Source organism: Crocodylus porosus, unplaced genomic scaffold (assembly GCF_001723895.1).
Source record: "Crocodylus porosus isolate Cpor-Errol unplaced genomic scaffold, CroPor_comp1, whole genome shotgun sequence".
Lineage (NCBI taxonomy): Eukaryota > Metazoa > Chordata > Crocodylia > Crocodylidae > Crocodylus > Crocodylus porosus.
Window position 1 is genome coordinate 2,160,758 of NW_017728925.1, and position 13,734 is coordinate 2,174,491.

The 13,734-nt window shown below is 46.4% G+C and overlaps 2 protein-coding genes across 4 annotated transcripts in view; one reads left to right on the forward strand and one right to left on the reverse strand.

The window, feature by feature from the left end:
- The window catches only part of FKBP15 (FK506 binding protein 15), a 45,927-nt gene extending 39,106 nt beyond the window's left edge, over positions 1-6,821 (reverse strand). For both annotated transcript variants that reach the window (XM_019540535.1, XM_019540534.1), the window contains exon 1: positions 6,655-6,821. In XM_019540535.1, coding sequence (XP_019396080.1) covers positions 6,655-6,707 — 53 coding nt within the window. In that variant the 5' untranslated portion in view covers positions 6,708-6,821. The remainder of the gene's footprint in view (positions 1-6,654) is intronic.
- A 119-nt stretch (positions 6,822-6,940) lies between these two features.
- The window catches only part of SLC31A1 (solute carrier family 31 member 1), a 33,680-nt gene continuing 26,886 nt past the window's right edge, over positions 6,941-13,734 (forward strand). Inside the window, exons 1-2 of one of the 2 annotated variants that reach the window (XM_019540539.1) lie at positions 6,957-7,021; positions 11,190-11,312. The gene's annotated coding sequence lies outside the window, so the exon portion shown is untranslated. Of the gene's footprint in view, positions 7,022-11,189; positions 11,313-13,734 lie in introns of both variants that reach the window. The other variant, XM_019540540.1, reaches the window with a different exon arrangement.

Genomic DNA, 13,734 nt, shown 5'->3' on the forward strand with positions numbered 1-13,734 from the left:
GACGGATGACGTGACATCATTTCATATATGTTTGTATGAACCGGAAAAGAGATGTAAGAGTTCCTGCTTCTGCGCACGTGCTCAGGAGAGAGAGGATAAAACCCAGCTGAGAGTTTTCCCTGAGGGCAGAGTGTGGTCTTTTGTCTTCACTCTGACCCTATTTGCAAATATACCTTTTGTGTTGCTAATAGAGTGTGTCTGAGAGTTCTTCGCCTCCCGAGAAACGAACCGCAGCATTTTTGCTTCAACTTTAAGACAGTGTACCCAATTACTTGTACTAAAACAAAGCTATTCAATCATTAGTTGAAAAAGCAAAAGCTGTTATTTCAAGGAAAAAAAGCTACTTCCCTAATTTCTATAAGTTTAAATGAAGAAATCTGTTACTAAACCAAACACTAGTTCTAACTCCATCTTGTATTATGAAAAGGACACTGAATATACAAATAAGAGGAACTTAAAACCCGATTCAGTAGCATGGACCACTTCTAGTTCTTCGGCAGCTTTCAACTGGCTGTACGGCCATGAGAGCAAGAGGAAGTAACACTTGCACACAAGAATTTTTGGTAAACTCAAGAACGGTCTGACTAACCAAAAAAAAAATCTATAAATGGCTGGCTTTTGGAAAAGACAGGGCTGATAGATCAACTGAAAGTGAGTAAATATTAGTATGATATCATTGTGTGGCTAGTTGCTATTAACATCCAGAAGCCTGTAACAGCACATTATTATTGCAAGACAGATGACTGTTACTCCAATATCTAGCTGTTTTAAGTCTTTGTAGGCAACTTATTCAGATGAGACCTACTTCCAGTCAGTTAACCACATACTGTACAACATGATCTAGTTGAAAAAAAAGTACACTGAAAGTTGTGTAAAGACACACTTAAAACAGTTTAGAAGTTTTCTTGATGGCTACTACCCCCTACCATCTCCTGTATTCAGACTAGAAAAGCATAGATCCAATAACTTTTCATCTCTCTCCTGCTACATCTTTACTTTTTACAGTTCATGATATAACTACATCTGTCAGCTTTACTTCTGTTTCTCTATTAATAACAAACTACTGCTATCTGGGTTTGTTAACTCTTTTTTTTGGTTTTAACACCTCTCAAAGACACCTTGGTTGGTCAACATTTTTTAAAGGAGCCTGAGGTTTTTAAAAATCAACATTTTACTTAAAGCACAGTGTGTTTTCATTAACACTTTTCAAGCAATAGAACATAAACACAAAAGTTAGTCATGATGATTTAATGTCTTAAGATACACCAAGAAAAGAAACATAGAAAATATGTATGTTTAGAAGAACAGTCTAGAAAAACATTAAATTTATAACACTCATAACTTTTAGCATCAGAGAAAACCAGATAGCAAAAAAGAAAAACCATCATCCAGCAATATAAAACTGGAGTTGTGATGAAGTTTTGGAAAGCACTGCGCCTCAGGATTCAATTTTAGTTATTTCTAATTTGATTAAGACTTAGTTTATGCAGTATCTGTTTATTTCACCCTGTATTTTAGAGAGAGTTCACTGGACTTCCTTACTTTATTACTTACTTCATATGAAAATTGACTGCATAGTGAGCTCAATCAGTTCACTGTAAAAGCAAATGCAAAAGATTCATTCTTGAATCCTTTGACCTACTGCTCACAAACAGGAAAGAATTGGTGGGGGATATGGAAATGGATGGCAAGTTGGGCAACAAGACGGTTGTAGTCAGAATCCTGACAAAAGGAAGAAAGGAGAGCAGCAAACTAGGAGCCCTAGACCAGTGCTTCCCACCCAGTGTGCTGTGGCACAAAAGTGTGCCATCAGAAATGAACAGGTATGCCGCAGAATTTTGCCATGGCAATGAGCTACAATAGGTATAAGGATGGGGAATGCCTTAACAGGTGTGTAGTGGAAATTTTTTATTAACGCAAGTGTGCCTTGGGCTGGAAAAGCTTGGGAAACACTGCCCTAGACTTTAGAGAAGCAGCCTGAGTCCCCTGGGGAACTGATGGGCAGGATCCCCTAAAAGGCCAGTCTGAGAGGGAGGAGTCCAGCAGAGCTGGTTGTATTTTAAAGAAACCTTCCTGCGGGCACCGGAACAAGCCATCCTAATGTGCAGGAAGAACAGCAAAAGTGGCAAGCAACAAGCCTGGCTTAACAGAGAACTCTCTGGTGAGCTTAACCACAAAAAGGAAGCTTACAAGAGCAAGGTTGGACAAGCAACTTGGGGAGAGCAGAAGAGTATTGCCCAAGCATGCAGGGATGAAACCAGGAAGGCCAAAACAACTGGAGTTGCAGCTAGAAAGGAACATGAAAGGAAACAAAAAGGGTTTCTACAAGTATGTTAGCAACAAGAGAGAGGTCAGGGAAAGTATGAGGAGGCAACCTAGTGATAAAGGATGAGGAAAAGATTGGAATAGTCAATGGCTTTTTTACCTTGATCTTCACAGGCAAGGTCAGCTTCCACACTACTGCACCAGGCAGCACATCCTTCATTGGTAAAAGAACAGGTTAGGGACTATTTAGAAAAACTGGACAGGTACAAGTCCATGGGGCCAGATGCAATGTATCTGAGGGTGCTGAGGGAGCTGGCCCACGCGACTGCAGAGCTGTTGGCCATTATCTTTGAAAACTTGTGGTGGCTGGGCGAGGTCTCAGGTGTTTGGAAAAGGGCAAATATAGTGCTCATTTTTAAGAAAGGAAAGGACGAGGATCCAGGGAATTACAGACCCGTAAGACTCACCTCAGTCCCCTGGAAAAATCATGGAGCAGGGTCTCAAATAATCCATTTCTTAGCACTTGGAAGTGATTAAGAACAGCTGTCAGCCACTATCAAGTGGAGTGCTACCAGGGGTCATTCCTGGGGCCTGATTTTTTCAATATCTTAACTAATCTTGAAGATGGGATGGATTGCACCCACAACAATGACACCAGGCTGGGGGTGTAGTAGATGCACTAGAAGGTAAGGCTAGGATTCAGAGTGATCTAGACAAATTGGAAGATTTGGCTAAAATAAGTCTAATGAGATTCAACAAGGACAAGTGTAAAGTCTTGCACTTACGATAGAAGAATCCTATGCACTGCTACAGGCTGGAGACTGACAGCAGCTCTGCAGAAAAGGACCTGGGGGTTTCAATGGACAATAAGTTGGATATGAGTCAGCAGTGTGCCCTGGTTGCCAAGAAGGCTAATGGAGTACTGGGCTTTATTAGTAGGAGCATTGCCCACAGATCAAGGGAAATAATTATTCTGCTTTATTCTGTACTGGGGAGGCCACATCTGGAGTAACGTGTCCAGTTTTGAGCTTCCCACTATAGAAAGGATGTGGACAGAGTCCAGGGGAGAGCAACAAAAATGGTTTGGGAGCTGGGGCACATAACTTCTGAGGAAAGGCTAAGGGAACTGACCGTATTTAATATGTGGAAGAGAAGACTGAGGGAGATTTGACAGCAGACTTTAACTACTTGAACAGGATTTCCAAAGAGGATGGAGTTAGATTGTTCTCAGTGGTGGGAGATGACAGAACAGGAAGCAATGGTCTCAAGCTGTAGCAAGGTAAGTTTCAGTTAGATATCAGGAAGAATTTTTTCACTAGGAGGGTAGTAAGACACTAGAACAGGTTACCCAGAGAGGCTGTGGACTCTCTATCCTTCAAGGTATTTAAGACCTGGCTTGACAAAGCTGTAGCTGGAATGATCTAGTTGGGGATGGTCCTACTTTGAGCAGGTGGTTGGATTAGGTTCCTCCTGAGGTCCCTTCCAACTCAATTTTTTTTTTATTCTATGATTCTCAATGGCAACTAAATTATACCATGGGTCAACTTGTATTATACACAGAATGAGATGTCAGCCACCAATAAACAGCTTCAGCACGGAACAAAGGAGCAAACCCATGGATTCCCTGTCAAAAACATTTTTACTCCATTGCACTGTTGTGCTCTAAGCACTCTTTTCCTGAGTTAATTCTGTGATACTGCTGTAAATTCTGCAGAGAGACGAAAACTTATTGCAGCCTTCTGCAATACAGTACCTTGAAACATGTCTCTGCAGGAAAAGCAGCACCTGAAACCAATGCTGAATACAGCATATTTTCTTACAAAGCAAGTCTTTTTTAGAAGTCAACATGAGCTGGAATTTTTAGACTGCTTGTGATGAGGTTTCAATTTAACAAGTAACAGATCTGAGGTTTCAAATTAACAGAAAAGATCTGATTGCTGTTTTTTATTTGAAGAGTTCATGGAGCTTGGTGGAGCAGGCGGATTAGTGACTAGCTTTTTTTCTTCTGGAAATCTACCTTAAAAAAATGTTTTTGGTCACAAGTCAGATGTATTTGCAGGCTCACAACTCCCCACATCACAAGACCATCACATGCCTAACTGATCCTTTCGAAAATAAGGAAGCAACTGGTAAGTCCAGGCTTGCAATGAGCCTGGTTTTTCCTGTAAGGAAGCTACCACTGAAGACCTTGCTCTATACTGAGCAGTTGCAATAGGATGCCAAAAAATGACAACATGCCAGATAAAAATGAACTATGAAACCAACAAAAAAAATGTTGTTAGAGATACTTATGGACAGACGTTTTTGGAGAAGACCACTCCAAGTTTGTTTTTGATAGCCAGATGTTATAAAAGAGCAAAGGTTTATGAAGGTAATTTAAAAGAAATTTTATGCCACCCATGTGACTTTGTCCCCACCATATTTGAATACATACAAGTTTTGTAAAGTTTTATTTCCTGTCTTACAGTGGTGTAGGGAGAAGTGCTATTAACTTCTCTTTTTTTTTTAAGTTATAAGTGTGGCACAAAGTGAATTGCACACATGAAAGTACAGCAGGGTAGTAAGTTAAAAACTTCAGAGAGCTAAGTTAATGCCTTCACCACCACACCATTTTTTCACCTAATAAGTCTATACTATGTCTTCTAAGATTTTTTTCCGCCAGAGAAAAAACACAAGACATTTATGGGCCCAGTGGTCACTGACCATCTCTATGATAAAGAAGCGCTATGGGAATCAAAATCTCTTGGTTGGAGAGCATTTTACAAGAAGACGATTATCTTCAGCCCATTCTCTTTGCCTTGGAGGAGTGTTTGAACAATACTCCTTTTGAACAGCAGAGATGTCTTATCTTCAGCCCAGAAAGACAAGTCCTACCACTGTCACAGCTGGTGTTAGCAGCTTTTTGTTTCTCAGCTCATTAGGAAGCCTGGTTGAGTGCCTTGGTTTACACATGAATACATATTTTCCCTGACATTCATTTTCCAGCTGCATAATTTGACCTAGTTTTTCCCTTATTCCACAATTACTTTGCATCAGCAATTCAAACTAGTCTCAACTCATGGTCATAAGAGCCTAATTCTCTTAAAAAGAATGCTCAGGAGTATGCCTTCCTTCCTTCCAAGATAGCAGAAGAAAGCCAAAGTGAGACACATCTCTTTGCCCCTTAAAAAAATGCAATATCCTGACCTTCTTAGCTGAGTTGTACAACAGACAGGAATTCTAGTCACTGAACGAGCTGAAGTTTCAATTCTAAATTTAACGTAGGTTAGTAGGATTTGCAATTTCCTTCCTCAGGATCAGGAAGGATGAAAGACAACTGAACAAAACTGCTGGTGCTCATCCTTGCAGCATCCAAATCAGTCCTTGGAAGCATAGAGAAACAAGTTTGTGATCAAGAAAAACAGACACCTATCTCTTCTTGCTCTGAAGGAGTGAAGCCAAGTTGCAGTTCTAGTTACAGCACATTTCCACTTACAGCCTGCCTGCCTGTGGTTTCAGTCTCACTGGAACAGTGGTTTTCAGCTTTTTTAGATTCAAGGCATCACATGGTAGACTGAAAGCCCCCTCAGAAAATGCCAGTTCTTTGTGTCACTTGATTTTGACAGCAGAAAAACAACATTTGACTGAAAGCCTTCTGCTGTAAGAGGCTCAGAGAGACACCAAGAGCTCAGAACATTTTTATAACTGGAAACCTGAGGATGTCTTACATTTGAAAGCTTGTCTAACCTTTATCCCAACGACATGGCTGGTCCAATAACAGGCACCACCCTTAGAAATCCTTGCCTCTTGCACAATTTCTGGACCACCACAGCTACAGCACCTCTCTCACCCTGCCAGAACAGTTGTAACGCTGTGGGCTCCTGGGAACCTCTAGGTCTTTCTCATGAGGGATGTCTGCCGGTGCCAGCATTGTGTGATGCCCCATGGCACCCCTGAAAGGCTCCCAAGGCACCCCTGGTGCTGGGGATGAGAACTGCTGCCCAGGGACAACCCACACTGCATTTCTAAGGGCCCTGCTACATAGAAAAATGAAAGCTAGATAGAAACCAGCTACAGAGTCAGTACGTTTCCAAGCACTAACTTTCCAGCTGGCTGGTTTATCTCACAGGAATGTCCTGGGTGGCACATGTGGCCGGTCTAGTGATTTACCAGTCAGCTGCATCATAAATGCAACGTCAGGCAGGGCCCAGCAGGCGCCGGATGAGAGGGAAGCTCTGATTGGCCTAAGCGGGGGGGAGGGGGAGCGGGTGTCGATGCTCCGTGTTGGGAGCTGACCCCCGCCTCGGCACCAGCAGATTCGCCACGACGCAGCCCCCGACCCACGGCCGCACTTTCGGCGGCAGCTGGGGCAGAGCCAATAGCCCCGGCCGCTCCCGCCCGGTCGCTCACCCGCCAGCGGGGGACAGGAAATCCCCGTCGTCCTCCTCCACGCCCCCGAACATGCTAGGCCGGGCCGAGCCGGGCGGGCGGCTCCTACCTACGGCACGGCGGAGGGGCCGAACGGCGGCGCTCGCTTCCCAGCCCAGCAGCGGAAACCGCTCACGTAACCCGGCCGCGGCCTGGAGGCGGGACAGCGCGGACCCACTTGGCAGCGCCGAGCCAATAGCGAGGCGAGGCCCGGCGGGCGAGGGGGCGGGGCCTCGCGTAGCGTCACGTGAGCGCCCCGCCGACCAATGCCGTGACGAATGGCGGTGCCGGGCAGGAAGGGGCGGGGTCTGCGGAGTCCCGTGAATGAGTCGCGTTCTGCGTGGAAGCCGTGAGTGGCGCGCGGTGGGGGGAGGGGTCACCTTGAGACCATGGGCACCCGCGGCCCGGACTCGCCACTCCTCGGCTTGCGGCGCCCGCGCGCCCCGCGCTCCTGCATGTGTCATGTCGTGTCGTGTCATGTCGTGTCGTGGGTTGCACCTTTCCGGCTGTGCCAGTGCCGTGCTGGAAGCAGAGCCGGCGGCTCCGGGGTGCAGGGTCCTGCCCTCCGCTCGGGGCAGACCGATCCCGGCTCGGGGTCAGTTGCGGGGGGGCTGCCTTCCCCTGCAGCAGGGGCCGGTGTCAGGCCAGGGCTGGCAGAGTTGACGTGGCGGGTGTGTGGGGTGGTTTGCGTGGGGCTGGACTAGATACCCCTAGAGCTCCCGCCCGGCCCCGCGTCTCCGTGACACCCTGCTGCAGGGGAGGCCTCTGCTCGCTGTCTGCCGCCGTCTGATGGGCTGCTGTTCCTCCTCCCGCCAGGGGGAATCGGCTGTTGGTTGGGTTTCCCTGTGTGGCTCCCTGCTTTGTGCTTCTCCTGGGGGTTGTGGTCCCGGGGGACTCCACGAAGTGCTTGAGCTCCTGGCCTGGGACAAGGGAGACCTTCCTGGGTGCATCTGAGCAAGGCACCTAATCTCTCTGGCTCACTTCCCCATCTGTAAAATGAGGACGATGGCACTGCCTTGCTGCGTGAGTTGTGACCTATTAGAGATGAGTGCAAGGCCAGTGGCTTGGGTGAGTAGTGCATCCAGCTGGTGGTCCTGATCTGGTGCCTGGAGCAGTCGCAGCCCTGGGCCAGCTGTTGCAGGGGGAGAAACGAGAGGGAGAGGGGGCATGGTCAGACCCCCCATCCCAGGCATGGGGGGGGTAGGACCTCAACCTGCTGCACAGGGGCTGGGATTTTTGGAATTTGGCAGGGGAAGGGTGGTGGTATTGAATGTTGCTGGCCCTGCACTGTCAAACTTCCCAGTCTGTGGGGAGGCCCACAGTCCAGGGGTCCATGGGCCACATTTGAGCACCCCCTGCCTTAGCAGAATGGCAGGGAGGCACTTGCAGGAGTGCAGGAGCTCTTGATTACTTCTCTGAGGGACCTATGGAGGGAGGGCTGATTTACTTGCGTCTATGTACCATTGATGGCAGAGGATTTAATAACGTACGATCCCTGTGCGGAGTGACAATTCTTGCATTGTACACTTGGGGGACACCTGGCTTTCCTGAACACTGTGGAGATTCTTTTGGTCATCTGCTTCCCTCTTGGTGCTGGTAGATGTTCAAGGGTACAGCAGAACATAGCAGCTGTTTACAGTTGCAGGCAACTGATCAGCAGTTTATGACAGGTAATGAACAGGAATAACTTAAGGGAGTGACTTTGTGGAGGATATTTTAGGGAGGCATTTTGTATTTGCTCAGTTGGCTGGGATCCCAGTGACAGCTCCATGCCCTCATGTCCTATCCAAAGCAACACCTCTCTCAGTATGTGATCACTAGCACTGTTTGGGGGCAGTGGCTCAAAGAGCAGTGTTCCCTCCTCGCCCCTGTATTGGTCACCCACAGTCATCAGCCATACAACAAGCCTTCATTAAAAGAGTTCCAAGCTACGTACTGATTAGCCTACATCTGAGCTTATGCAATTTGACACGAGTGCTGCAGGGTCTCCATGTAAAGTGCTTGTGTGTGTGAGCTTTGAGTACACAACACTGCTGCTGGCCTGATGTATAATAGTGTCCATCTCTCAGATCTTTGCCACTTGGTATCTGACTCGCACTTCCCAGTGCAGCCTGTCTCTGAACATGGATGTAAAGAGCATGCATTAGGAAGAGATCATCTTAATAACTAGCTCAGGCCTACTTCTGTTCTTGTGCCCCAAATTCCACCACTGCCTTATTCATTTGTTGTTCCTGGAAGCTGCTGAGGCTTCAGAGCCCCGACTTGAAAAGCCTTGGTGCAGTTCCAAGATACAAAAGCCCCAGGTTCTGTCACAGTTTAGAGTGGGCACAAGCAAGTGCAGCTGAGAGCAGTTCTGCATTGGGACCTCTCCTAAGAGTGCATAGTTGAGCTTTAAAACATTGCAAGCTGGCAGGGGATGAGGAGGTAGGAGGATGGGCCGGGCTGGGAGTCCATGTGACTAGTTTGGTGTGGGTGCTGCATACAACATAAGAATTTTTTTTTGACAAGGACAGAGACCTGCCAGTCATCGCTGTCTCTCTACATGCCATTGTTACATACTCACTCCAACCTTGCTCCTTCTAGTTCAAGGAAACTACAGTTGGCCAGTGATGGAGGGAGCTGCAGTTGTCTGGCACCAGCAACATGCCATGACTTGCCTGTCTGCAGGGAAACAATGTTGGTTTTCCTAAGCAGGAGGTATTACAGCTTTGTTCCTGGACCTAAACGGTGACCATGCAAATTAACATTTTGCTCCAGTGCTGGAGGGATAAGGAGATATGTAAACAGTCTCCTCCCCATTTTGAGCTTTGGCTGGCTGATGGGAGTTGATCTGGAGGGCAGGAAGTGTTATGCAATATGCAGCTCTGATCAGGCATTTCAAAAGTGAATATTTCAAGGGGAAAGAAGCAAGAGAGTCTATTTTTTCATAAAAGTTTGCTGTTTCTTAGAGCATTTGTACTGGCATTGCTAGTTAAGGCAGTTTATATACCTTTCCCGTTTGATTTTATCCTGTGAAAGATGGGATTTGTAGCTGCTTTGGAGTGTCTTGTGGCTTTAATTTCTCACTGTAGCCATGAGGAACTTAGTTTTAAATTGGACTGGCACCAAAATCTGAGGGAAAGCAAAATAAGACAAATAATTAGAATAGCATTAGGCTGGAAGGTCTGATTAACTTGTGGCCTGCTGGCTTGAACGTCCTGTCTTATACCATTTGGAAGCTGGTAGTTCTGGTTTTACACACTATTGGGTCAGAAATCAAGTCAGATCATCCAGAATATAAGTATAGCATGATCCATACCATACACCTGGGTAGCTTTCAGTGCTGGGGCAAAACAGCCTGTGGGCCGAATCCGGCCCATGGAGGGGCTTTGTCCGGCCCACGGCGGGTCCCTTGGTCCTGCCTGGTCCCGGCGTTGTCCATCCTGTGGTACTTCCTGCTGCTCCCTTGGGTTGTAAAGGGGCTGGAGTGGCTTTGCAGCTGGATTGCCTTTCTAGGCAGCCCAGGCAGCAGTGGCAGCTTTTGGCTGCCACCACCCCGGCCCCAGCCCTGTGGTGCTGACAGGGACCTGCACGTACAGCCCTGACTTGGCCCACTCTGGACTCAGCTTGGCAGAGCGGACCAGCCAGAACCCACACACGCAGCCCCAACCAGGCCCACCCCACGCAGCAGTGGTAGTGGCTGGGCAGAAGCTGCTGCTTGGCATGAGGGAAAAGTGGCCCTTACCACTTCTGGGCCCTTCTTGCTGCAGCTGCCGAGAGCCTGCACCCAGGCTGCCCTGCCACTCTTTTGCACTGCCACTGTTGCCACACTGGGCAGACTGGAGGCGGCGGTGATGGCGATGGAGAGGAGCAGCAGGGCAGCCAGGGTGCAGGCTCCAGGCAGCTGCAGCAAGTAGTACCCGGCCTCCTGGGGTGCCTAGATTCATAAATTTGTAGATGTTTGGGTCAGAAGGGACCTAGAAAGGCAGGGCAGGTGAGAGGCTGTGCAGTGTTGGCGGTGGCACGTGGGCTTCAGGCTGTTGGTCATGGGGGGAGGGAAGGGGTTCTCACCGCCCGTGGCAGCTCCTCAGAACTGCCTGTGTGGCCTGTGGGCAAAAATAATTGCCTGCCTCTGTTTTAGTCCGTAAGGAAAGAAGCACTTTATGGTGCTGCACTTCACATCTGTCATTCTGTTCTGCTGCAAACAGGTGAGAGAAGATCCCTGCTCCAGGTCTTCAATGTTCCTCTCGGCATTTTTAATTAAGGGTTAATGCTTTAGTTCTGCAAGTGAAGGCACAGAGTTGTGCATCCATGCAGAGCTGCGCCCAAGATCAGAGTCAAGGACTGCTTCTTGACAGGTTGCTTTGTCCTTCTCTCTTATCCTTAGCCAGGAGGAAAACAAGAATTGATGTTTCCAAATTAAAGTGAACAGTCTCTCCCACCCCTTTTCAGGCCTGCTTTATTTGGCAAAAAGACCCCTCTACGCCACCCTAAAATACAACACCACATCCTTAAACATCTCCTTTCTGTATTTGTAGGTCACCTCACAGCTTAGCAGGAACCTGCTGTAAGACCTCCTGAAGCTGAGCTGAAAATAGTCTGTCAAATGAACCTTTCTGAGAAGCCCCTGGTAGCCTTCACAAGTGTGTCTTCAGGGACAGGTGACCCAGACGTAATCAAGTTTATGTTGCTTCTGTTCAGGGAAAATCAAACCTTTGTTAAACTACTCAACTCTTCCTTGTCTCAGTCTCCTTTTCTGGAAGTATTCCCAATCTTTCCCCTTTAATCCACTGATGCTTCATTAACCTTTTGTTCAGCTGAAAGGCCAGAATCTGCCTGGACAGAGAATAATGGAGCTAGTTATCCCAAATGAATTCAACTCTAATGCTTTATATACTGTAGATTAACTTTAAAAGCCTTTAACTCATTGGTCCTGGGTGTTGTGCTTTCCAGCTTACAAGTGAGCCATTCCGGAAGTGAGGATGTAAATGCCCAGGGCCCGAGGGAATAACCCATCATCAGAGGGTGTTCTTGATGCCTTTCTCAGTTCTGGTGTCTCATCTTCAGTGTTCATCTCCTACACTAGGGCTCACTTCTCTATTGAGATGTGCTGCTGCTACAGAAGTGTCAGAGATTTCTTGGGAACTTCTCTGGTAATCAGATGGGCCCCTACCACTTTTGGTTATTGAATAATTTAAGCATTTACCTGTCTGGTAATCTTAATTGTGTTGTGTGTGGGCAAAAGCAGTGCTGTCCTCTGACTAATCGGTTACCAACCTGTTCAAAATGTTCAGTGTAGAGTGGCACTTTACTAAAAAACTTTTTACCATGTACTGTGTAAACATGACTGCACTCTTGTGCTTGGGATCATCAATTATCCTCTACTGAAAATGATTAGCAAACACAAAGCAGGCTCGAAGCCAGCCTTCCTACCAGGTAAATAGTCCCACTTTTATTTTTTTTTGGCGGTTAGCAGATGGTGACTGGTTTCTGCCAGGAGTTCAAGCCAGCGGGAAGCAGCAGCAGTGAGTGTAGTCAGCACTGTGCTCTGTCTTGAGGTTCTGGCTTGGCAAGCCCTTCCCTACACATCAGAGTAATGGTGGGAGTAGGATGGAGGGCCATGGGACAGCTGTTCCAATACTGGAGGGACGTGTCAGGGAATTGGATGAACTTCCTAACATCAGCCTGGTTCTCTTATTTTTATATTTCCTGTTGAACCTTTGATTAGTGGCTCAACAGGCTTTTAAAATGAGATGTTGCTGATTGCTGTGTTAGAGTAGCCTCTGGTTCTGTACTAATGGAGGGATCTTGAGTCAGTGATAAACTGTAATTTGCTCTTAACAAATTAGGAAAAGCGACTGTGCATCATGGTTCCTGGGTCCTGTACTTATGTCAGCAAAGTGTTCTTATGCACATCACTTAGCTTCAGCTTCCCTGTCCTTATGTGGTGGTGATAACGCACCACCTTACACAGATGCCTCTAGGCCTACTGCTAAAAGTATTTTTGGATTTGTGACTGAAAGGCACCAACTACATATGAGCTAGGAGAGGCATTACCATTTTGCAGTCCAGGTAGTTTTGAAAAAAATACTCCAAAGCAATTTCAGGTTTTTATACCTGCCCCATCATCCCTCCTGTAGAGAGAGGCATACTTGTAAATGCTTATAAATCTGGATGTGTGAAAGACAGCTGGTGTTTCTCCCTTCTCAGAGTAGAGAAGATAATCATCCAAGGGAAATGCTGAATGTAACTCAAAACAGAGTGCTTGCAAATGTGCAGAAGTGAACACACTCATAAAAGGTAACATTTTTCTACTGTACTAAACTTAGGTGTGATCTATAGGTTAAAAATCTAACAGTAGCATGTTTATTTGCAAGTTTCCTGTGTTCCTTTATTAAAAGTGTATCATGGGCCCTCAGAACTATGAGATTTTATGCACAGATTGTATTAGGATATATATATATATTTTTAATACTGTTGGAGTATCTTTGGATCATGCATTTAGACCAAGCTCATCACAAGAAGAGCAAATGCAGACTGGATCTGAAGCTAGGCTAGAGCAAAGCATTGGTTTGGTTGTGAATTCTAGTGATTGTAATTTGATTGGGAATAAGGGGAAGGGCTGGAAGCTGTGGGGTGGGGTGGGGTGGGAATCAGTTTTTTTAAGAGAGAGAGTCCAAAGGTTGCTTGAGAGAAGATAAGAACATGTTTAGGAAGTGAAAATTAAAATACAGGCATACCTCGTTTTATTGCGCTTTGCTTTATTGCGCTTCGCAGATATTGCATTTTTTACAAATTGAAGGTTTGTGGCAACCCTGCGGCGAGCAAGTCTATCGGCGCCGTTTTTCCATCGGTTAGCATTTTTTAGCAATAAAGTATTTTTTAATTAAGGTATGTACATTGTTTTTTTAGACATAATGCTATTGCACACTTAATAGACTACAGTATAGTGTAAATATAACTTTTATATGCACTGGGAAACCAAAAAATTCATGTGACTCGCTTTATTGCGATATGCGGTTTATTGCAGTGGTCTGGAACCGAACCTGCAATATCTCTGAGGTATGCCTGTATAAGGATGTT